The sequence below is a fragment of the Typopeltis vanoorti genome, chromosome 4 (assembly GCF_054136105.1).
Source record: "Typopeltis vanoorti isolate ZY-2024b chromosome 4, IOZ_Tvanoo_1.0, whole genome shotgun sequence".
Lineage (NCBI taxonomy): Eukaryota > Metazoa > Arthropoda > Arachnida > Uropygi > Thelyphonidae > Typopeltis > Typopeltis vanoorti.
The window spans coordinates 91,569,410-91,596,811 of NC_143552.1; the positions used below are offsets into that span (position 1 = coordinate 91,569,410).

The window sequence follows — 27,402 nt, forward strand, 5'->3', positions numbered from 1 at the left end:
GATGGAGCAGTAAGGAATGCTAATTTCTTATATGGTTTGTAACAGGTAGTTGGGGCATATTTTTTTTAGGATTTTTGTTATATCTGGGACACATCTGAAAAGCTAACAAAAATCCTAAAAAATTATGCCCTGACTACCTGTTACAACCAATAAGAAATTAGCATCCCTTATCTGCTCTACCCAAATCAGCCACTTTCCCCTAGACCTACCTACCTGGAGTATACCAGGTCCTTTGCAGTTGTAAACTGTCCTACTATGGCCAAACAGACAAGACAGCTAATATCAGGATATTCGAACACAAAGACTACATCCAGTTTCACCAATACAGCCACTCGGAACCTGCAGTGCACTAGATACCCACCACAGAATACACTGGAAGAAAGCCACTTTACTACTACACCACAGCAAATATAAATATGAAAGATTATTCCTGGAATCAGCCTCAGCTCTAAAAACTACCCAAACCTCAACAAATTTGAGTGCATGAGACTGTCCCAAATTTGGTTGCATCCTAAGAACATCAACCCAGCAGCCAAGACAACCCAATTTAGCCCACCAGGGGGCACGTTTAGAACTCTAGGACCAACATCCGCTGCCTTCTTCAGCCTCATTTGCTCGTTGTTAGTGCCTGCATGCACATATCATAGTTTTATGTTCCCAGAAGATGACAATGTACAATAAAATTGCCGAAATATTGGAAGGTATTAATTAAAGTTTTTTTTATTTAATATTTTAGTATATGTTGTCATTGCCTGAAAAATTTAAAGTAATGGATATGGAAATCTTTTGATTGGAAGAGAAATTAGGATATTGTGGCAGTTATTTTAGAGATCTAGTAAACAAAGATGATGGCAATAGTGAAATAAACTGAATGAATATAGCAGTGAGGGAGATAATGGAGAAGTGGATCTTGCAGAGGATAAAAAAAAGCACCAAGGAAGATGAAGAATGCAAAATCCCCTGGGAATGATGATTTGTCTGTTGAATTGATCAGAGCTTCTGGTTGTTTAGTATTGAAATGGTTGTGTGTAGCATCTTTAGATTGATCGGGAGAAAGAATGTGATACCTAATGATTGGGTCAAAGAGATTATTGTCCCAACATATTATTGGGACAGTAATCTCTTTGGCCCAATAAGATGAATAATATTCATATTATTACACAGTTCAAAGATTTGTGAAAGAATAATGGCAACAAGAATAATAGATAAAATAGGGGAAGGTCTTAGAGAAGAGCAGTTTGGTTTTATAAAAGAGAGATCAATTTTAACTGGAAAAAAATGATAGAGAGACAATGGAAATTTGGCAAAGGCTTATTTGTGATTATTTTGGAATTGGGAAAGTTTGGAAAAGATAGTCATAGGAAAAGTGGAAATAGTTCTGCCCAAGAATATGTATATTAAATGCAGGAACTGTACAAAGACTAAATTCGGTAATTTGGAGTAGTTAATGCTTAATAATGGACTGCAGTAAGGAAGTATCTTCTCTCCATTGCTGTTCGTTGTGGTGAGTATCCTAGATACTGTTTAAACTAGAAAGGAGAAGTAGCTAGGTTTGCAAGTAATGTGATGATTTGGGTATCTTCATAAGAAGAAGAGCTAATAAGAGTTTAGGCAAATGAAAGAGTGTAATGCAATAGAACTGTGGGTTGAATATTAATAGTAATAAGAGTAAGAGCATGGTTTTAAAGCATAAAGAAAATGTACAGATTAACAGCATTGGACTTATTGAGCAGATCTTGAGAAGCAAAAATTTCAGATATGTGGAAAGTATACTTTCTAGTGATTATATTATCCCCAGACCCCCATGGAGTCAAAGACTCATAGGAGGTCCCTATATTATACTGTGCCTTAAATACATTCAAATTCTCTGCAAACACCACACTATGGTCTGCCTTCCACATTCTGCAACTAGAGCACCAACTTTCTCACTGTTGCTCACTATGTGCCATAGTGGACAGCTTCCTCTCCTCAGATATCTCCATCATTGCAGGAGTATCCAGGGTCCTGATCTTTCATCCACTCCCTTCCTCTTGTATATAAATGACCTACTCTCACAGATTTCCAATCCTATCCATAGCTTTGCCAATGATAGTACATGCCATTTTTCCTTTTCATTTGACAAACCTTGTAGTGCTCAAGTATTAGAATCCTCAAGATTCACAATGACGTGAGCACAGATTTCCTAGCTATATCCCAATCAAGCAAGGATAACCTTGTACACTTCATCACAACCAAAACTCAATCCTAACGGATCTCTTACAAGAGCTCACATCCCTCTCCTTTACCATTAATAATACCTAGATATCCAGACATGATCAGATTTTCCTTGTTAGACTGACCTGTACCTCCAACCTTTCCTGGCACAAACATGTTTCAATTATAGCTTCTCCAGCTACCAAAATACTTGGTATACATTTTTGCACAAGATACTATGTCACACCTTCATACTGCTAACTCTATATCAATCCCAAATCTGTCCAACCATGGATTATTGCTCCCATATTTGGAGTGATGTAACAAAATCTTCTCTAAGATTGATTCTTCGATTCTATCCATAAGAGGGCATTCTGGTTAATTAATGATCTCTCCCTCACTTATCAACTTCAGTCTCTCTCTCTCTCACAGATATTCTGTTTCTGAGTCATGCCTCTTCTACAGATACTTTTATTGACAGTGTTCCGGAATTGGCCTCTATCATTCCTCCAAAATCATTAGAACAAGAGCCACTGCTAACCAACTTTACTGCCTTCTCTGGCATTCCATCTACTTCTGTTCTATGGAACAACCTACCCCCCCCACACACACACACTCTACATTCTCCAAAGAATACACCCTTCTGTTGGTCAAACAAAATGTGAATGCATTCCTCCTTTCTTCTTCTTCTTCTTGTCCACTTGCCCACACATGGCATAATTTGCCCACACACACACATGGCATAATTATCCAAATATATGCACCAGACAGTAACCATTCAGTGGAAGAAATAGAAAATTTCTATGAAGAACTACAACAGAAAATAGATAATCCCAAAAATAGAGAACTCATGATAGTGATGGGAGATTTTAATGCTAAAATAGGACAGTTCACAACAGACAAAAAAGATATGATGGGGAAATTTGGATACGGAAAGATTAACGACAGAGGAGAACAATTACTCCACTTCTGTAAAGCAAACGATCTAATGATTACAAACACATTGTTCTATCAACGCCCTAATAATAAATATACATGGACATCCCCAGATGGTAATATAAAGAACTGCATAGACTATATCATCATAAACAAACAATGGAAAAGATCAGTAAATAATGTACGAACATTAAGAAGTTTTGATTTTGACACTGACCACGAAATATTAACTGCCAAAGTGAAGATAAAATTCAACAGGAAAAATAATATCAGAAAAGAAGAAAACATCAACCTATCGAAACTAAAAGATAGCTCAAGCAGAAGTCGATTTTTAGAATGTGCTTGAAATTAAAACCCCTCCATCTTACAGAACAGCGGAAAATTCTGGGAAGAAGGAAAAGAAACAGTGTTATCAATTGCAAAGACAGTCTAGGTTCCAAACCAAAAATAAACAAACAGTGGATAACCCAAGAAATCATAGCTACCATAGAAGAGAAAAGAGAGGCCAAGATACTTGTTAAACCAACAAAACAATGAAGAGAATAGAGAAAAATACAGAGCACTAAAAAATAAAGTTGATAACCTATGCAAAAAAGCCAAAGAAAAATGGTTAGAAGAAAAAGCTAAGAAATGCAAGAAGCATACCAACAAAACAACCTAAAAGTCTTCCATGATACTGTAAGAGAAATTACAAAGGAATTCTCAGCAAAAGCAGTAACAATGATAAACAACAAGATGACTGAAACCGGGGATATTGAATATATAAGAAAAATCTCGTCAAACCATTTTAAGACTATCTTCCACCAAGGAAACAAAACTACAATGCCAACAATAGAAGAAAATAATGATCGCCCAAAAATTTTACAAGAAGAAGTTAGATACGCAATAAAACAGATGAAAAACAATAAAGCGCCAGTCATTGATACTATCCCTACTGAACTGTGGTCATATGGAGGCAGCATATCAATAGAATATTTAACAACCCTATTCAATAAAATACTACAAACAGGAGAGATCCCAGATGACTGGAGAACTGGAAAGATCATCCCAATATACAGGAATGGAGACAAAAGAGACTGCAGAAATTACAGACCAATCAATTTACTCCCTCACACCTACAAAATATTCATAAGAATTATACAAAATAGATTAAAAAACACCTATGAAGAAATGATAGGCATAGAACAAGCTGGTTTCCGAGGAAACTATTTAACAATAGACCAAATTTTCACATTGCACCAACTAGCAGAGCTCAGCTGGGAAGACCATAAAGAACTATATTGTTGTTTATTGGACTTTAAACAAGCTTTCGATAACATCAACAGAGAAATTCTTCTTAAAATTCTACTACAAAAAGCAATAGACAAATATATAATACAAATATATAATATTTCTGATAAAATATTACTCTAAGACAAATGCAATAATTAAAACAGACACACTCACAACAGAACCCATAGAGATCCAAAAAGGAGTAATGCAAGGATGCCCATTATCCCCATGCCTATTCAACATATATCTAGAAGTTGTAAAGAAGGCAATAGACAATGAGCCTGGAATCAATATCAACGGTTTAAACATAAATAATATCAAATATGCAGATGATCTCGTCCTTCTTGCAAGAACCCCCAAATGAACTACAAAAGTTGATCAACAAGCTAAATGAAACCTGTAAAACATATGACATGACAATAAATATACAAAAGACAAAAGTGATGAAAATAGGGAAGAACAGAACTACCATCTCAGCCACCCTAAACGGAGAACAATTAGAACAAGTAGACAACTTCATATACCTTGGATCAAAACTAACAGAAACAATAGATGAACTCAAAACAATCAAACACAGAATAGCGATAGGATGGACCACCATGGGAAAATTACAGAAAATCTGGAAAACAAATGAGATATCTAAACAAGCCAAAATCAAATTATATGAAACAATAATTATACCAACAATCATCTATGGAGCAGAATCGTGGACAGTTAAAAAAAGAGAGGAGAAAAAACTGCTGGCATTTGAAATGAAATGCTTAAGAAAAATAAATAGAACAAGTTGGATAGAAAAGAAAACAAACATCACAGTCAGACAAGAACTATTGTATAAAAAGACAATAATAGAAAAAATTAGAAAACAACAACTGAGATGGTTTGGACACACTGTATGCATGGATGCAGAGAGACTTCCTAACGTCCTAATCAATACTTTTCCAACTGAAAAAAGAAGACCTGGAAGACCAAGAATTACCTGGCTGAAATTAATAAAGAACATCTCGGGATGCAGAACATATAAGGAACTTTTTCGAACAGCAAGGAATAGAGAAGACTGGAAGATCCTGCTCAAGAAAAGACTCATCCCATCTTAGATGGAAGAGAAGAAGAAGAAGAAAGTTACTTTTTTGTCTGTTTTGCTCAACATAGAATAAAAACACATAATGAGAGTTTTGCAAAAACAAGAAAGCACAGAATAAGACATATAGCAGTAAGTATGAATGTTTTGAGACTAGAAAGTGTTGAAGAAATGCTTGTAAACTCCTACTTGAAATGATTTAGGCACATAATAAGAATGAATTCAAAAATAATATCAAGAAGAATGTGTGAAGAAGTGAAAATTGCAAGAAAAGACCAAGAGGAAGATCATAGAAAAGGTGGAGAGATCAGATTGGATTTAGAAAAAAAGAAACCTTAGCAGGAACAGCGTTTATAAACAAAGAATATGAGGATAGAAAGAAATAGAGAGATTTTGATCCATGTAACCTGACAGGTTCTTTTGAAGCAGTTTACGATGATGAATTATATTAAATATATATATATATATATATATATATACAGGGTGTTCGGGATAAATTTGACATATTTATAATTAATTATATTTTTCCGTAAGTTACACGTATTAACACACACTTCTCTTCATTTAAAAGTTTGGACCCTTCTTCATTCATATACAAGATGTCAGAAAGGATGGATAGCTGGAACCCACCTGAATCATGGAAGAGAATAACTTGTATCATGATGATTCGTGCCCGCCATCAAAATAAGGATATTACGACTGCTGCCCAATGCTCCCTGAATACAGTAAAAACAATCAGGCATGAACTAGAGACTTGCAATGGTGACTACGAGGATGTAGCAAGAAGAAAGATCCCTAGCAGACGATCTGATTGCGTTCGTACAGCAGAATTCCTCGCAAATCTGCAGGAACAGGTGTTGAAGAACCCTGGCATTGGAATTCGGGCTTTGTTCGTGGAGTTGCTAACTGTAGTCAAGCCCTGGATAACAAGGGTAGCCAATGGTAGGCCGTATGTATGGCAGCAGGATTCGGCCCCTTGCCACACCTCTGGGAAAAGTCAAAAATGGTTGTCTGAAAATTTCTACGACTTCACCAGTCCAAATGTTTGGCCTCCAAACTCCCCAGACCTTAACCCCATGGATTATTTTGTATGGGGCGCAGTTGAAAAAGACACCAATCGCACTTCCAGTAATACAAAAGCCCAGTTAATGGATAAAATTAAAACAGTTTTTGCGGCCCTTCCCAGGGAGACTGTAGCATCAGCTTGTTCGAGGTTCCGAAGCAGAATTGAAGCTGTGATCGATGCTAATGGTGGTTATTTTGAGTAAATCTTGTTGATAGTATTGTAATTAACTCTGCCTGTAATGTTTTTTTGTCAATTCATTAAATTTAATAGATACAAAGAAGATTTTCTTTTTCCTTACGAAACTGTCAAATTTATCCCGAACACCCTGTATATGTATATGTTAAAGATTCCAAACTATTTTAAACCTAGTTTTACTCCATTTCCCAAGTAAGCAAACAGACAAATAAGGCAAGTTTGTGCCTGCATGTATTGCAAGTCTAGGTGACCCGTAAAGTAGTAAAAGTCTAGGCAACTCGTGGTAAAGGTGGAATAAGCTCTGATCACTATTCTTAATATTTACCCTTAATGCAAAGCCCATCTCCTTGAGGAGATGTATGATGCTACGCATTGAAGTCAAGGGGCCTCTACCCAGACTGGTTTCGACCTTTATTGAGGTCTCATCAGTGGGAGCCAAGCTTAGAAATACCAAGGTTAAGTAATACAGAGCTTATAACTATTTTACCAAAACAAGTTAGCATAAGGTGCTTTGACCTTATTAAATAAAAAATCTCAGGATGAGAGATAGATGTAGAACATTTTTTTTTTTTTTTACCTTGGTATAATATATGTTAAAGATGCCAAGCTATTTTAAACCTGGTTTTACTCCATTTCCCAAGTAAGCAAACAGACAAATAAGTTAATTTTGTGCCTGCATGTATTGCAAGTCTAGGTGACCCGTAAAGTAGTACAAGTCTAGGCAACTTGTGGTAAAGGTGGAATAAGCTCTGATCACTATTCTTAATATTTACCCTTAATGCAAAGCCCATCTCCTTGAGGAGATGTATGATACTATGCATTGAAGGCAAGGGGCCACTACACAGACCAGTTTCGACCTTTATTGAGGTCTCATCTCTGTGCATTGAAGGCCCCTTGCCTTCAATGCTTAGCATCATACATCTCCTCAAGGAGATTGGCTTTGCATTAAGGGTAAATATTAAGAATAGTGATCAGAGCTTATTCCACCTTTACCACGAGTTGCCTAGACTTGTACTACTTTATGGGTCACCTAGACTTGCAATACATGCAGGCACAAACTTGACTTATTTGTCTGTTTGCTTACTTGGGAAATGGAGTAAAACCAGGTTTAAAATAGCTTGGCATCTTTAACATATATTATACCCAAGGTAAAAAAAATAAAATAAAATAAATAAATAAATAAACAATTTGCCTGATTCACATAGCACAGTAATCCAATACTGGCGCTCTAAAATTAGCTGTCATACACATTATATTCATGTCAACAGTAGCATGTGGTCACCTATTCAAATGTTACTGTTACTGTTCTGTTTCTTTTTCTTTTTATTAAGCTAGAAAGTAAATGTTTTTTACCTTGTTGTTTTTATAAGTCTTATTTTATTTCTTACTCAACTGAAGAAGTTGGAATACCGATGAAACTAGTCGTGATTTATTAAAGGTTTTTGTTATACTTTCTCGGGTTCTAGTCAGTTAAATTTTAATCTTATAAAAATATATATATATATATATTTACTTTAATTAATAAGAATTCTACTGTCCAACCACAGATGTGAGACCCCTCGAAACTTCTGCACATGGCAGAAGAAAGTAAATCCATTCTGATAATAGGGTAATCACTGCATTTCATAGGATGAGCATTTATTATTATATGTCAGAAAATTAGCTTTTCTTTTATGAAATTCTAGTTTTTAAAGTAGTGACTAGTTTGCTTGTACAACAGTTGGAAAATCTTATGTATAAAGCACATGATTTTGTGTGTTGGTGACGAATTCATACATTGCTTTATTCCATTCTTCCCTTCAACATGAATTGACTCTTCTTGGTATTGTGCCAGCCAAGTTCTTGCATCTGTGGTTAGACAGTAATAGTTTTTAAGTTACAACATGATTTTATGGTGCATTCCCCCCCCTAGAAGAATGAATAACTGATTGTTATCCATTCTTCTTGATAACCCTGTCTGTTTACTTTTAAATTTACTTGTTTTAATTTACACTGCTGTTGAGATATTATATACTCATATATCTTGAAATACTTTTATCTTTATGAGTGGTATTACCCAAATTTGTTTCTCACTCTGAATGAACGTTATACTACTTTTTGAAAACAAGATGGTGGTGGGGGAGTTGCTAAGGAAGTTGGTGGTTATGTAATATTATGTGATATCTTCAAATCCATTCTAGGGCATCTGACATCTGGACTGAATGATAAAAGGTTTCTTATCTGCTTTGAGGATATAACAAATATTAGAGTAACTATCTTTTTAAAGGAAATTACAATTTAGACTAATATATTAAATAAAATAAATTTAATTAATACTTATAATATTTTGGAAGAGTCAAATTGCCATCATCAGGAAAACACAATATAATATGATATCTGCATGTATGCATGGCACTAAGCAACAAGACTGAAGCATGTCAGCTGAGAATAAGCCTAAAGTATTAAATAGCAATCTTAAGTTGGCTAAAATGGGCATCCTTGGCTATTGGGTTGAAGTACAGAGGATGAGAGTTTCCCAAATTTGGGACAGTTTCATGGAACACCGAATTTGTTGAGGTAGAAGCAGATTCAAGCTAAAGTCTTTCATATTCATATTTGCTGTGTTGGAGTAGAGTGTCCTTCTTCCAGTGTATCTTATGTCAAGTGTCCAAAGCATGGTCAGCAAGTCCTGAGTGGTTGTAGTGGTGGAAATGTTCAGCAATTGTGATGTTGGCTGTTTTGACTGTTTGGCCATAGTAGGATAGTTCACAACTGCAAAGGACCTGATAAACACCTGGCAGGTCTGTGGACTGCAGTTGGTCTTTGGTGGAGCAGATAAAGGATGCTAATTTTTTGTAGGGTCTATAAGTGGTTGAAAGGATGTATTATTTTTGGATTTTAGTTAATTTTTCAGATGTGCCTTGGATATATGGAATGTGATAGCTTTAGTGTAGTGTCTGTTCTGGACAGGGGATGGTGATTTTAATATTTTTTTGATATGATGGGAATTGTAGCCATTGCCTAGGAAAGTTTTGTGAATGTGGTCAAGTTCAATGGATAATGCACTTTTATCTGAAATGATTAACTTAGCCCTGTTATATAAATTGTCAATAATCCCATGCTTTTTTTTTTTTTGAGGGGTGACTGTGTATGTATCTACTAGTGTGGGTATGTGTGTGTGTGTGAGGGGGGTTTCTGAGAGCATTCAGGAAATGTGGCTAAATAGAGAATGCATCATCAACAAAGCATAGCCAAACAGTGGGTCTATGTGGGGTGCAGAGTTTAAAGCTTTCTCTTCAAAGGTTCCATGAAGTAATTAGCCAGTAAAGTAGAAAGCAGAGAGCCCATGGCTGTCCTCTCTATTTATTTATAGAAATAGCCCAAGTTCATAGTGAACTTAAATGATACTGAAAGAATGGGAGGAAATTTCACTTGAATAAGGTCTCAAGTGTCTTTTTGTGGTATATTGGTGAACAGAGAGGAGACATCAAAATTGACCATAATCAAGGTGTTGGAGTGTGAGGTTTTTTATACTGTCTTTAAAGTGGGCTGAGTTTTTTATGTGTCAGAAGGGATGCTTCTACCTAAAGAAACTACCCAAACCTCAACAAATTTGGTTGCATGAAACTGCCCAAAATTTGGGAAGTTCTCATCCTCCATACTTCAGTCCAACAGCCAAGGACACCCATTTTAGCCCACTAGAGACACTATTTAGGACTTGAGGCTTATTCTCAGTTGACATGCTTTAGCCTTATTACTTAGTATAGTGCCTGAATATAGATAGTAGCATATTTTAATACTCTATAAAACTTTGTAAAAAATTAAGGTATTTTTTTACAAAACCATGTGCTATCATATTCTTTTCCATCCATTCCCAAATTTTGCTTTTAACCAAATTCACCAATACCTTGACCATCACTGCTGATATACTGAGCAGTTGATAATTTTTTACCTCTTTCCACTCTCCTGCAATCTACCAGAGCTGAGACTTAAACAGTGTGGTCACTGCCAGATTGTTTAAGTGCTATGAATTCCCTAGCTTATGCTCACAATAAATGAACTGATGCACATTTACTCCATCTTTTCTCTTCTGTCACTGCTTCCACATCAGCCCTTGTCATACTGGTTATTGCAATATCTCCCTCTCTATCATGGACCCTTGCAAAATGATCACTGAGTAAGTTAATTATTTTTCTGATTCAGTCACCACCCTGACATCTGCTGGTGGTGGTGGTGGTGGGAGGGGGTGACAACATTCATCAAATTTATTGATGAATGTATTATTGAAGATAGTTTCAGAGTTCTTTTGGTATGTAGCAAGCATAGTTATTTTCCTTCTGCTTGCTACATACCGAAAGAACTCTGGAACTACCTTTGGCTTGCTCAGCTGATTTTCTCTTCTGCTTTGATTTTGCCTTCCATATTATACTAGTCATTCTCATTGCTTGTGCATTGTACTGCTCATGACCTTTTGATTACTTTCTCTTTAAATTCCTTTCATAAACTTTTTTTGTTTCTTTGTTTAATGATGCTACTCATCCATTTAATCCCTGTTGATTAATCTTCCTGACTTTAGGTATGTATTCTGTTACTACTTCCCTGAAACATCTCTTGATTATTTCCCATGCTTTACTGAATCCTTTCTCTGCAATTGCTTATGCTATGGCACTGCTCAAACAGTGTTCTGAGGCTATTGTAATTACCAGCTCTGTAATGAGGAAATTAAGTGTAGAGGACATAGGAGAGGATGGCTTAATTGTGAGTGAACAGGAGGAATTTGAGGAAATAAATAAACCTGATGTCAATAAGACAATAGGATTTGATGACATATCACCACGTATATTAAAGGAATGTTCCAGGAAATTGGCAGTAAGATTGGAATGCCTGTTTAATAAAAGTCTTGCAACAGCACAGGTTCCAATGGAGTGGAAGGAGAGTAAAATTGTTCCACTGCATAAAGTTGACTAACTTCAAATTAAAGAAGACTAACTTCAAATTAAAGACCAGTCTGTATATCTGGAGTTGTGGTGAAGGTACTGGAGAGATTGGTGAGAAGTAGGATACAGAAATGGGTTGATAACAACAGTATTCTCTGGTTATTAGCATGGGTTTGTTAAGGGGAGATCATGTTTAACTAACTTACTTATGTATTATAAGGTGACAAATATCTTATACAGGGGAGATGCATGTATAACGGTGTACTTAGATTTTGCAAAGGCTTTTGATAGGCTGCCACACAACAAGCTCTTAAATAAATTAAAAGAGATGGGATTGGGCAACAGACTTCTGAGTTGGATCAGTGACTGGCTGTTGGATAGGTATCAGCAAGATGTATTGGGTGCGGTATCCTGAAAGAGAAAGCTCACTAGTGGTCTGCCACAGAGGTCAATTTTGGGGCCATTGTTGTTCAATTTGTATGTTAATAATATTGGGGTGGGTTTAACTAGTGATATGCAGCTGTTTGCAGATGATGCAAAACTGGGGAAAGCAATGCAGAGTCAGCACATGTTATGGCCTTACAAGAGGACTTGAATAGATTGCATGAATGGCCAGGTAAGTGGAACTGTCAGTTCAATGTTGCAAAGTGTAAGGTTTTGAGATTTGGAAAGCAACAATGGGTTGCATTGTTGCTTTCCACAAAAAACTTTGTGAGGAAACTTTGAAGGAAGTAGAGAAGATCAGAGAACGAGGAGTGATGGCAGACAAGAACTTGAAATTCAGGGCCACATTGCACAAGTTGTGAAGGCATCACATTGGATAATAGCAATGATGTGGAGGACCCTGACATGAGAAATAGAGAGGTTTTGATGCCATTGTATAAGGCCTTGATCAGGCTTCATGGATTATTGTGCACAGATTTGGTGTTGGGATTTCATGGTGACAAGGATATGTTGGAAAGGGTCCAGAGAAGATTCATAAAGGTGGTCAGTGGTCTTTGGAATGTGGAGTACGAGGGCAAATTGAGAGAATGTAAGTTGCAGAGCCTTGTGAATAGGAAGAGGGGGGGGGGATATGATTGAGACATGTAAGCTTGTCAGGGGTTGTTATCGGGTTGACATGGAAGAGATTTTTCATAGAATAGGAGAGGGGGGGGTAGAACAAGAGGCCATTGTTGGAAACTGTATAAGGAGGTTGTGAACAGAGGAGTGAGGAGTAAGTTCTTTGCATGGAGAATGGCTGGTGAGTGGAATGCATTGCTTGTGTGTGGGTGTAGACACATTGAATCAGTGTAAAGCATAGTTGGATGAGCATTGTATGCAATAGTGTGTATCTTCCACGATGAGTCTACAACTCCATGGAGGTCAGATGATAATAATAATAATAAATAAATAATAATAATAATAATTCCACATAGACTCCTTCTTAACTGAAAATTTCACATATTTAGCCACCTCCTAGGCCAATATTGCATGATCACTCTCATCAGTTGGCTGCAAGTCAGTTTGGTGATAGGCAAATTCTCTGATACAGTCACGAGATCCACCATGCTCACAAACTGCCTGGTACCTTCCATCACATGCTGACTTAGGTAATTATTCCTTACTAGCCTCATATATTCCATTTCCAGGTAAAAAATTGGAATGGTTTAGTCAGTACAACATGTAAGGTGGTTATTGGCCCAGGAAGCTACTGCACTATGTGTTCTTTTCTTCCTTCCTTTAGGTCTCCCATAATAATAATAATTGCTCACTCCCACTCATTGAGCCTATTGCCAAATGTATACCAGTCACATCTTCTTTTACATCTGTCCTGTAGTAGTAATTTATTGTATCTTTTATCCTTTTGGTTTCTTTCTCCCACAAATGGCTGCAGTTGTACTGCATTCTGCTTCTCTGTTCACTTGCTGAATGCTTACCTCTCTTTTTTTTTTTTTTTTTTGGCAGTAGTTGATCTGCATCATACCCCTTTTCTCCACCTATTGTCTCTATTCTTCCAGAAAATACTATACTTTTCACATATATGACAGATATTTCTGTCCCAATAACTATATTATCAGCCACAAAAGTGAGTTACATTTGGCCAAGAAGAACTAACCATTGCCAAAATCCCTCCCCTACTCCCTTGTTCTGAATGCTCTTGGCATTAATACACATAAAGTGTAGTAGTTCCTGGGCCAACAACCACCCTTACACATTGTACTGAATATTTGCATTTCCATTTCTTACCTGGGAACTGCAGCATTTTTTGTTTATTCTTACATTTACTTTCCTTACTAGTGTTTACATACAGTATATGCTCACCTGTAATTCCCACCCCCCTCAGTAACTGTAGTTTTCTGATTTTGTACTTCCATTCTATTCACAGACTCCTGACACCAAATCCATTCAAGTACAAAGGATGAAAGGACTTATATAAGTCCTTTCACAATCATTTGCAATTCTAGTTCTCTTTCTCAACTCTTCTGTATCATATTGTAATAACAAACTACAGAAAAGTATCAGCCTATGTTCCATAGAATCCATGCCATGCACACTATGGAGCATAGGCTGATACTGTTCTGTGGTTTGTTATTAAAATATGATATGATTAAATACCAAGAAATTATATACTTTGTTTAATCCTTTATCCAAGCATAAGCAAACAAAGTTTGTTTTTGAAGTATTTTCAGGACTCGGACAACTTGTATATATAGAAGCTGATGACTTCACATCACTTGCCTTAGTATCCCATAATATAAAGCACATATCCTTACAGTATGTATAATGCTATACATTATGGGTAGGGTCACTATCCAGGCTGGTTTCAACCTTTATTAAGGCCTCATCAGTCAGTGCCAGACACAGAGGCAATACAGAAGTTTAAGTAATGCCAAAGTCATAATTTCTTATATGAGTAGCCAAAAGGTGTCACATTTTACTATTGAAATACTCTGGATTAGAGCTAGTTGTTGGAAGTTTTTCCACTTGGTTATACTAAAATTAAAGATACCAATATAATTGGTTTAATCCTTTATCCAAGTGTAAGCAAACAAAGTTTACGCTTGAAGTATTTTCAGGACTGGGGCAACTCGTATATAGAAGCTGATGACTTCACATCACTTGCCTTAGTATCCCATAATGCAAAGCATATCCTTACAGGTATGTATAATACTATGTCATAGGCTTTTATATATGAGTTGCCCCAGTCCTGAAAATACTTCAGGTGCAAACTTTGTTTGCTTACACATGGATAAAGGGTTAAACCAAGTATATAATTTCTTGGTATCTTTAATTTATAGTAGAAGCAAGTGGAAAAACTTCCAGCAACTATCTCTAATCCAGAGTATTGTTTGTTTATTTATTATTTTATTTTATTTATATGTCACAACTTATTTTATTAATAAGTTGTGACACCTTTTGGTTACTCGTACAAGAAATTATGACTACGGCATTACTTCAAACTTAATATCACCTCTAGGTCTAACTGCAACTGATGATATCTCAATAAAAGTCAAAACCAATCTGGGTAGTGACCCTTCCTATAAAGCATAATATTATAGATATCCATAGGGATAAGTGCTTTGCATTATGGGATACTAAGGCAAATGATGTAAAGTCATCAGCTTCTATATACAAGTTGCCCAAGTCCTGAAAATACTTTAGGTGCAAACTTTGGATTAAGCCAAGTATGTAATTTCTTCGTGTCTTTAATTTATAGTATAACCAAGTGAAAAAAAAAACCAACAGTAAAAGCTCAAAATCTTCATATTAGCAAACTGAATTTCCTAGCAAATGACATCACAATCAATGGACATTGGTTATTTATATCTCTTCCTGCATAAATAAAGAAAGGAAATAGTGTAATAAAAAAAAAGAAATAATAATAGTAGTATGTAAGTGTTGATGCGATTGCATTAATAAGATAATTTTTCACATGACAACAATGCTACAAAGATTGAGATACTTCTATATACTCACTATTGTATGAATCTCAGTGCTGTAGGACTGAGATCCACACAATAGTGTGGATTTCAGCTACAGAAATCAGTGAAAGACTGAAGACTGTGGCTGTATATAAGGTTTAAGTAATTATGTTAGAACTTTACCTAGAGTGATTGAGCACTCTATATTTATTTAGAATTTCAAGTGTTTTTTTGCAAGGCTGCATTTTTTTCTAGTTTAGCATAGAGTGTGTTTATGCTCAGTAAGGAAAGGATATCATTTGTATCCTTTGTTAACCACTGTTTGGTTGATTAATTAGTATATAATTTTCTAGGTAACATGGCATATGTTACCTAGAAAATGATACTCATCTTCTAGGTAACATATGATAAATATTTTAATCACATCAACATATCAGTGTGCCTGCATATTAACTAAAAATAAATTAATAATAATAAAAAAAAAACCTCTTTAGTTGCATTTTTTATTTTATTTTATTTTATTTTTTGTGACATTGCAATTAGGGTGAGTGGGGAGGGATTGATGCTCTGTTATTTAAAAGGGAAACATAGTAACAGTGTCCTACATAAAAACAGTGCCTTTTTGTGATAAATGTACATAGCTAATTTTTGATGAAACATAACAACCATGATCTATTGCAGAGTGTATATCTTGAAGTCCGTAACTGTTGGGGGGTGGAAAATTTAGGGGAAAATATTATATTTTCTTCAGTCTTTGTAAATGTAGCAATAATAAGAAATATGATGGAACAGATTCAAAATATAGCTATATGATAAACCAGAAATATATATAAAACAATTCCTAATATGATGTAAAAACTTTTACAACCTTCTTTCCAAATTGAGTGTATAACATACTCACTCTCCAATGAACAGGTTATTGGTTCGAGTTCTACCATAAACATGGATGTTTGTAAAATCCTCCTGTTTTCAATTTTTTTGCAAAAACATAAGAACATAAAATAAGGTGAAACCCTATTCTATAAAGCAGTGATTTTTTTTTTTTTAAGTCTCATCAGGCCTTCAAATGAACAAAATGATACTGTTACTGTTATGTCAAATCATAACTGTCATCTGCCAAAAGGTTTAAAGACACAACCTTTAGTGGATCTGATATACAGAGTCTGTCATTCAATCCAAATTTACTCACATAAGCACTAGTGCCAGCAACATTTCCATTCAATCTCATATGATGTTTGATGTCCATTATATAAAGGGAAATTATTTTATTCCCTTTATGTTGAACTGTCCATCTGACGTCAGTTGGATATCAAACAAATTTCTTATATTGTACAATTTGATAAAACATATTTATATTGAGCATATTTTTTAACTCTTTTAAAATTTTCACTATAAAGTCTCTGTAGAAAGTTTTGGGAAATACATTTCCATCCTTTTGCATTCTCTCTTTCTCTCTCTCTCCCCACTCCACACACACACACACACACCATTTGTATTTATTTTAAGAGCTTCATAAACTGTAGATTTTAGTTCACTAAGAAGTGGATTGATCGAAGTAATCTTTGAGTGCTTTTTTTTTTTTTAATAGTGTGTGCATGTGTACAATAATTTGCTGGTTTCATTGGCCAAGTGGGTAGCGTATCCACTCTGCAGCCAAAAACTGCAAGTTCGAATCCTGCCATGTGCATGGATGTTTGTGATTGTTTGTGAATATACTAGTGCTGGTGATGCACAGTAGATGGCATTGGTGTAGATGATGCAATTCCATGTAGTTGGTAGATTGAGTGGTGGAGATAGACATAAGTGCCCTCCCTTGATGAGTCTTTGGACTCTCTAGAGGTGTAACATTAATAATAATAATAATAATAAAATAGATTGAGATTTATGTTATCTTTTTTTAAATTGCATCAATTAAATATTGTGTTCAAAAGATTTAAATAACATTAATATCTAATTTAAAAATTATTTAATTTGTGTATTTTTCCAAACATTTCTTTTTAGATGACAGTTACCAAGGATGAACAATGTTGGCTGCATGATAACTCACAAAAGATTAGGTGGAAGGTAAGGTTTCATCAAATTTCTTATACTGTACAATTTGATAAAACATATTTATATTGAGCATATTTATTAAACTCTTTTAAATGTTACAGTGTCATTAAAAGTCTTGTTTTAAGTTGGCACTTAGCAAAGGAAGAATAAAATATCAATATTCATACTCTACAGGGTGATTTCAGAGTCTCAATAGACAGAGAAAATGGTCACTTTTTTTTTAACAACCTGTAACTTTATTCACAAAACATTCTCTATGTGGTTGCCATTCCATTGAAAACACATACAGATGCATCTCTCCCAGTCATAGCGAAGTTCCCCACAAGTAAAAATCAAGTGGGCAGAGGTATTGGCAGTCTAGGAGGCCATGAGACCATAGTGACCAATCCAGGAACCTGTCAAGTGCTGATCTCACCATCAGTGCATGCAGATACCATGCATACAGAATTTCTGCAACCTGGCTTATAGCAACATCATACTAAATATTTTGTCTTGTAAATGTCTATCTCACACCATATACTCTCAAAGCCGTTAGTGCTGTTTCCACTGAAATTCTCCACTCTGAGAGGGCACAATTCATCTCTTATTATGAGTAATACTCCATGTTTACCTTCTCTATCATGCCAATTTTCTACACTTTTTGATTTCTATACCTGTTAGAACATCCTTCACATTTAATCAAGTTTAACCGAGGCCAACAATCTTTCAAGAGACTGAATTACTCAATACCACAAACTCATTCTCTTTATTCCTAATGCTCCTAGCATTTGTATACAGAAAAATCAGTGCATTGCCATTATTCACAATAATAAATAAAATCTGCTAATGCCTTTTATTTCCTTATAGGGACTAGACAAGACAATTTAGCCCTTTCTAACTTTTGGAGACTAAAGGGGCAGTTCAGTCTCCACCTATAGCCAATCAGAGCTGGCCCAAGACTATCACTAATTATATTTGACAACTGGTGAAGAGAGGCAGCTGAGAAGTGCTACCATCACATGTTCCCTAATCCTAACACTATATATTTGTTGTCTGAGATAGTGTGGGTTCTGGAGTTGATTTTCTTGAGTTTACAAGACAGAAAACCCCCGACTTTCTGGGAGAAAATAACCTGCTTGCCTGTGCCAGAGATTGACTAATTCTTATAATGATCATTACTCCCCCCCCCTGATAATCCAACTGGGTCTACAATATAGTGTCTTCTTCTTCTTCTCTCCCATAGTCCTAAATGGACCGTTGGGTCATTCATGGCTGGTTAGATGATATTCTTTGTTAGCCTCCTACAATCATCTTGGTCTCTACCTTCACTAGTTGAAGTAAAAGAAAGAGTAAAGAAACACAGATGACAAAGCATCAGGTTCTGATGAAATAGTAGCCAGACTCATGACATACCCAGCAAAAATATTTTTTTATTTAATTCTTGTAATTCATGTAAGTTAGAAAACATATAAACCATGAAACAAATATATAGTATAAACTTATAAAATTACAAATCGTACGTAAACTTCATTGCACATAATAAAGCGCCTATTTTAATCGTCATCGCTGTCTTCAAAACAAACATTTCGTAAATATTCTTTATTTATGAGTGGCCGGACATCGTCATCACTTGAAATCTCTTGGACATCATTTGTATAATTCTCATTGTATACTTTGGTTGGTTTAGCTATCAAGAAGTCAGTAATAAGACCTTGCTTACCACTATGCTGCAATTTTTTATTAAGTTCATAATATGGAGCTAAACAAACATCCAATTGTCTGGTGAATTTTCAGGAGTGTTTCCATTGAGGAATCATTATCCATAAAATAACTCCCTAACTTTCTTGCCAAGTCCAATCCTTCTACTAATTTCTCTAAACTGAATTCTTTAACGGATTCATCACAATCAGAACCTTCGGCAGAACTTTCCCACCATTTGGTTCGACGTCATTTATTAATTTTACCTCCTCATTTAAATCTGTTTCCCCATCAATTAATTCACTAATTTCATTTTCAGCCATATCGCAAAAGCGCTTAAGTGGCCATTACTATAAAAATAATTTTTTTACATAAAAAACCATTACATTTGTATGTAACTCACCAGAAAATAAAATGTTCAGCTTGAGATTAACGCACTTATGATTTTTAAAGCGCTTTTCTGGCAGAAAACGAAGACTATGTAATAAATTCACTACTGATCACTACATGCACAATATGGGCAGACATAAATTTAACGAAGATAAAATTTGATTTTTAAGTCGCACGGTGAAAAATTTATGGAAAGATAAAGGATTACTGTAATTTGTAGAATGTGTTTTTATCAAAACTGCATTGCATAAGTACCACGTTGAAGAAGGGTTGCTACAATTTGTAGACCACATTATATCGAAACCACGTTGTATAAGTATTGCATTATACCAGGGTTACCTGTACTCCTCTTGCATTCTGCACTGCACATCCTGAATCATCGAATCTCCATACATAACAGTCCGAACAGATTCATTCATCCTTCTCTCACTGGCATCCTAGACTCTTACTGCTTCTAATATCTCTCTCTCTCTCTCTCTCTCTCTCGACTTTCTCCAATTTCCTTTCTTTCCCTGTCTTTCCTATTCTCTTGGCGTCATCTCTTCTCTGCTCTCTGATGCCTTTTCTCTCTCGCACCTATTCTTGTTCTTCTCACACTAGCCAACTTCTCCAACTTCCTAATATCTTCATTCACCCCTCCTCAACTCAGTCTTCATTCCTTCTATCTCCTTTCTCAGCAGTTCTGCTTCTCTCTCCACACATGGATTTGACCAAGTCAAATCCATGTGTATATATTTCACATTCTCTCCACCTTCCAACACACTACTCTCATACACAACTTGAATTTCACCCCATTTCTAAAGCACTATCTCAGTTGCTACTAAATCCAAAGATTGAAATTGTCTCCCAGCACTTCTCCCTGTCTACATTTTCTGTGCACATACATATTCCCGTTTCTCACCTGCCATATTTTTAAATGACAGAATGTGTACATGCCACATGAATGCATAGCAAGCTACAAAATCATGAACTATGCTACAAATAACATAGTCTTTAAATAGTGGAGTGGACTGGGTGACAATGTGTAGAACTGGTAGCCACAATGTTCAATTAGATATGCTAATTGAACTAAGACAATAATATCCTAATCACACCAATCACACAAAAAATGCAGTATATAATCTTTCCTTACTACTTATCTTTTTTAACAGCTCACATCTACCACCACCATATCTCTTAATCTATAATAATTTGTAGAGGCTCTCTTTCAATAATTTTTAAAGAATGATTTGGTGCTTGATTTTCACTTTAAGAATGAAGATGAGGTTGAACAGTTTACAGTTTCTTAAAATATATTCAAGAAATTTGTGTAAAAATAACGCAAGTAGAACAGTAATATTAGTATATGCAGATGATATATATAAACCTAATTGGAGAAAATGCTGAAGACATTTGAATAATATTCAGAAAACTCAAAGAGAGCCCTCTATAATAATTTATAGAGGACTCTCTTTCAATTATTTTTAAAGAATGATTTGGAGCTTGAACTCCACTAAGAGTGAAGATAAAGTTCTTTTTATTTCTTAATCTTCTCTTCCAATAATCTTCTCTTCTCTTCAACTTGGTGTTTTTAGCATAGTCATAATGCCTAAAAAATGGTTTAATGAAAAATGTGAACTGGCAGTAAAGAAAAAGAAAAAAGATAGAAGGATTTGACTTAATAACCCAACTGATATACTTGCTGCTCAGAGATACAAAGAGAACAGCATGGAAGCCAATATAATAATCAGTAGAAATGAAGATTTTTATTTGAACATATTAAAGAAATCCAGAAATACTTCACGATAAATAACCCTAGAAAATGTTTCAATGAAATTAGAAATAAACAAACAAACAAACAAACAAACAAAAAAGATCCACATATGAAAACAATAATAATTAATAATAGCAATGGCCAAACACTGGCCACTAGAGATGAAATAGTTGACAGGCAGAGAGAGAGAGAGAGAGAGAGAGAGTACTTTACCAAATACTAAACTGTGATGAACCTGCTGAGATTTTAAACAGAATACTTATTATACCTGTAACCCAGAATTACTTAAACCTTCACTAGCTGAAGTAAAAGAAAGAATAAAGTAACTCAGATGACAAAGCATCAGGTTCTGATGAAATAGTAGCCAAACTCATCAAACATGGTGGAAGTGAATTAACTATACATATACACATAAACTGATAAATTTAATCTGGGAAAAAGAAGAAATACCCTCATAATGGAAAGAATCACTTATCATTCCACAAACTTTGCTTACACTTGGATTAAGGATGAAACGAAGAATATAATTTTTTGGCATCCTTAATTTATAGTATAATCAATTAAGTTAAAAAAAAACTTTCACCATCTATCTCTAATCCAAAGTATTTTAGTAATAAGATGTGACACCATTTGATTACTTATATATGGGAAATATGTGATTTCTTCATTGCTTCAATCTTTGTATCTCTTCTGGGTCTAGCTCCCACTGATGAGACCTATATTAACTACTCTAGGTCTGTGAAGACGCCTTTATTATTTCACCTCAGTAAAGGTTGAAACTACCTACCTCCTAGTTAATGGTTTCCTATCAGACTCGGTCAAAATTCAAAAATGAATCAAGCAAGGTTGCCCTCTTAGTCCATTACTCTTTGCATTAGTTCTTGAACCTTTCTTGCAGGAAGTTGACAATACACATACTGTGTGAGAATAACAGTTCCTTTTCCTTCAACTATGAAGGAAAATACGCTATTAGCATATGCTCATGATGTAGTAGGCACTTTGAGGGATAATGATTCCATATACATCTATTTTGGAAAAATTCAGCAAAATCAGTGGATTAACTGCTAATGCAGACAAAGCAAAATTAAAAGTTTTTGGAAATTGGGATCTTGGAAACATTACGTTTGGACTAACACCTAAGAGAGAACCTCTCATTCTACTTGGAATTCCCTACTCCACTTATCCACTGTATGTGGGTAAGTGGAGTAGGGAATAATATGCGATACAAAAACATTGAAACCTTAGAAAACTAGAAAATTGGACCACTTTCTTTTTCTTCTAAAGCTGTAGTACTTAAAACCATGGTCTTCCCTGCTCAATTGTACATAATAAATATTGCAGACATTACAGAAGCTGAAGAAAGCAATTATATAGTAAGCCTGTTCATTTTGTTTGGTCTAGCCGATGCCAAGAAGTTTAAAGGAATTTCTTCAACTATCAAAAAAGAATGGAGATGTTAGGCTTCCAGCCTTAAAATTTTGCTATTTAAGCAGTACAGCTTCAAAACTCCATAAAATGTTGCAGACCAATTGCATACTTTCTCCGGTACTTCCTGGGTTTTCATCTTCCCTTGTTTGGAGTAAATGATTATAAAGGTCCAAAAGCTGAGATTGTTCCTGAATACTAAAACATTGTGTGATTAACTCTAAGATTGCTATAACATTCTGGCAATGACATTCTTTCCATTAAAAAAAGTAAAATTTGGTATAAAGAAATCTTTAACCTCTTTTGCCAACAACTTCCACAGTTGGGTATTGACAACAACACTTTGTTTCATAACTTATTGAAGTTCAAAGAATATCCTAACAGGAGGAATATTGCTTGGAGAATTGCATATGGAGGCCTTCCAGTCAATACCATCAAATTGAGGTACTTCATCATCGAAGATCCAATCTGTGACATCTGTTACTTACCGATTGGAGACAGTAGAACATTCATTCTACAGCTGCCCTCTTGCCCTGTGTATTTGGAACAAATTAGTGATGTGTTAGGTATTACATTACTTATAACAGAAGAGGTTCTTTTTTTGCAGTATCCACCACCTGTCAGCAATGGGAAGAGAATTTTAATTTTTATAATTAATGAATTAAAATATCATTTATGGAAGGTTAGGAAGAAACATGGATTTGAAAACCAGTAATATAACATACAAATGCTTACAATATATTATGTCACACACTATATATATATATATTATATGTCACTCTACCCATGATCCAGACATAATAAATAATATATACAGGTAACCCTTGTATAACGCGGTACTTATACAATGCCTTTTCGATATATCATGGTCAACAGATTGTAGTAACCCTTTATCTTTTCATATATTTTTCACCGTGCGACTTAAAAATCAAATTTTATCTTCGTTAAATTTGTGTCAGCTCATATCGCGCATGTAGTTATAATAGCGAGGAAATACCCTTTAGCATGCATGTACGTTAATTCTTTACCATATGAAGTGTTTATGTTTATTGTTGAAAATTGTCTTCGTTTTCTGCCAGGAAAGTGCATTAAAAATCATAAATGTGTTTATCTCAAGCTGAGCACTTTATTTTCTGGTTAGTTACATACATGATTAATATGTAATGCATTTTTATGTAGAAAATTTATTTTTATAGTAATAGCCACTTAAGGGCTTTTGCGATATGGTTGAAAACGAAATTAATGAATTAATTGATGGGGAAACAGATTTAAATGAGGAGGTACAATTAATAGATGACGTCAAACCAAATGGCAGGAAAAGTTCTGCCGAAGATTCTAATTGTGATGAATCGTTAAAGAATTCAGTTTAAATAAATTAGCAGAAGGATTGGACTTGGCAAGAAAGTTAGGAGGGAGTTATTTTACGGATAATGATCCCTGAATGGAGCGCACCGGAAAATTCACGAGATAAGTGGATATTTGTTTAGCTCCATATTATGAACTTAATAAAAATATTTCAGCATAGTGGTAAGCAAGATCTTATTACTGACTTCTTGATAACTAAACCAGCCAAAATATGCAATGAGAATTATACAAATGATGTCAACAGATTTCATGTGATGATGATGTCCAACCACTCGTAAATAAAGAACATCTACGAAATGTTAGTTTTGAAGAGAGCGATGATGATTAAAATATGCACTTTATTTTATTTTGCCTAAAACATTTATGCATTATGTGTAATGAAGTTTACGTACAATTTGTAATTTTTATAAGTTTATTCTGTGTATTTGTTTCATGGTTTATGTTTTCTTAACTTGCATGAATTACCTGAATTAAATAAAAAATATTTTTTGTTGGAGATGTTATTGTTGTTTATATAACTTAAAAAAAAACGATTTCGGAACCTAACCCTACTTTTTCTATGTGATCTGAGTCTCGCAGAACGCAATTTATACAACGTGGCATTTCTATGGAACCTAACATCCATGTTATACGAGGGTTACCTGTATTCCATTGCACAAGGGTGGTGCAAAGACCGATGTATCCAACTATCGACCAGTTAATATCTTAGGAGTGGTGGTGAAGATTTTGGAAAAATTGTTCTCATCTAATCTTCCTTTCCCTTTTTTACCTTGCAGTATGGAGGGTTAGTTAATCATTGGACCTCAAATCGTTCACAGGATAAGGTGGTCAGCCCTTTGGTGTATCCTATGTCTATAGTGTTGAGTTCTCAGGGCCGGTTTGTCTGCTTTGTGGGATGAAAAACCTCAGTATAAATTGGGGAAAAAACCCTACTGTCCACATCCAAGACTGGCTAACTTGGCTATGGCTGAGGAAGATCCTTCAGCTCCTCACATCACCGACGGGGATCGAACCTAGGACACTCCTTCCCCAGGCATAAGGTTGTGAAGCACACAGCCACTAGGCTAACCACACGGACTGGAATGGAAAAATTGTTTAGGGATCACATTCAAAAATGAGTTGACAGTGAATCTCTACTTTGCAATGAGCAAAATGGGTTTACTAAGGGAAGGTCATGTTTTAGCAACTTGCTCACATTCTATAACAATGTTACCATTGAACTAGACAAGGAAGAATGGATACACCATGATACTTTTGGATTTTGCTAAGGCTTTTGACAGAATACAGCATGGCAGACTGTTGCATAAATTGGAGAATATGGGTTTGGGTTATAGAATATTAGCATGGATAAGAGGATGGCTGACTGACAGATATGAAAAAGTGGTATACGGAAGATGTGAGTCTGCACGATTTAAGGTAACCAGTGGTGTACCATAAGGATGAATGCTTGGTTGACTGTTAATCATTATGTACATTAATGATATTGGGAAGGATTTGACAAGTGACATACAGCTATTTGCTGATCATGCAAAGCTAGGTAGGGTAATCAGGAGTGCTGCTGATGTGCAGTGCTTGCAGATGATTTGAATAGGCTGGAATTGTGGACGTGGGAAAATGAATATCAGTTCAGTGTCAGTAAATGCAAAGTCAATCACTTCAGCATGATTAGATGTCTAGTGTTGTATTATATTGGTGGATTATGCTACAAGAAACTGATGAGGCTAGGGATCGTGGAGTGTTAGTAGATAGGAAGTTGAAGTTCAGGGGCCATGTAGCAAAGATTGCAAATACAACTCAAAAGATATGCGCAATGCTGAAACGAACAGTCACATGTAAAGAAAAGGATGTCATTTTGCCTCTTTAGAAGGCAAAACCAACTGTCTAAACCAACTTGATAAGACCTCACCTGGACTATTGTGCACAGGCCTGGTTTCCGTTGTGATTCTGATATATTGAAAAGAGATATTAGAATACTGCTTATGAAGATAGATTGAGAATTTGTAGACTGCAGACACTAGCGAACAGGAGAATGTGTGTGTGTGGGGGAGTATCATTGAGACTTACAAACTTCTGAAAGGGTCATACAGGATTTCAATTGATGGCATTTTTTAATTTATGGAGGGTGGAGAAAAGACAAGAGGGCATCCTTGGAAGCTGAGAATGAATGTCGCTAAGAAGGGGATAAGGGCTAGATTTTTTTCTCATAGATTGGTGTGATTGGAATGGATTGCCATTGGATGTTGTGAGTGCAAGCAGTGTGAAAGAATTGAAGAATAAGTATGATAGCTGGTGCATGTAGTATGTGGCCCTCCCTCGATGAGTCCCTGACTTCACAATGCAAAAAGCCATTCACAATATAAAAACATACTAGAATCACTCTCTATAATGTCCTGTCTAAGCCAACGTTATTATGTAGAAGAGAAACATGGACTGGATTCAAACCAGAATCTTCAGAGCACAACTACTTGCTATGATAAAATAGGAATAATAAGCATAAGAAGCAATTCACACTGGAATGGACAAAAGACTTAAAAGTCCTAATTTCTACTGTTGTATTAATAGACATTTTTTATACAGGTTTTGTGTCACGGTTGATCCTAAGATAGATGTCCTCCAAAATGTTTTGTAGAATGATACCAAGCTTGTTGAGGTTGGTAGAGTTTCATAGCTATTGCTGACTCTAAAAATAGCCTCTCTGACTTATAACAGCTTTTATATAGTGAAATATAAGTCAGTTAATTAATGTTGTTTTTTATATTTATTGTTTTGATAAGGTTTAATACCGTTAAAATTTTTGTAGAGATAGATAATGTCCAATGCATAATCCTGTCCAGAAGTTTAAAACATTTCTGATAATTTTATTTTAGTATCATATATCCTGGCATCTCTTTGGTTCTGTGGAAATGGTATGCTTTTATAATAAGTGCTAAATCTTGCCATTAGAAAGCTTGATTCTAGTCGCCAATTAGAGGAACTTTTCCTAGTCTTTTTTTCTGGCCAGTTCTCCAGTTAGTCAATCTGTGGCACAGACAAGTAGGTTTTTTCCCTCCCTTCTGGAAACTTGGGTTTTAAGTCTATACTTAAGAAAACTGACCAGAGAACTTATAGTATTTTAGACAATAATGTATAGTGTTAGGGACTAGAAAATAGTGCCAGTTGTCTGCCATATTATCCTCTCC

At 35.3% G+C, this 27,402-nt stretch overlaps 1 protein-coding gene across 1 annotated transcript in view; it reads left to right on the plus strand.

Annotated features, from left to right (window-relative positions):
• Positions 1-27,402, plus strand: part of LOC150107495 (uncharacterized) — a 1,121,546-nt gene that overhangs the window by 212,196 nt on the left and 881,948 nt on the right. The window contains exon 17 of the mRNA XM_090392112.1: positions 17,563-17,625. Coding sequence (XP_090248238.1) covers positions 17,563-17,625 — 63 coding nt within the window. The remainder of the gene's footprint in view (positions 1-17,562; positions 17,626-27,402) is intronic.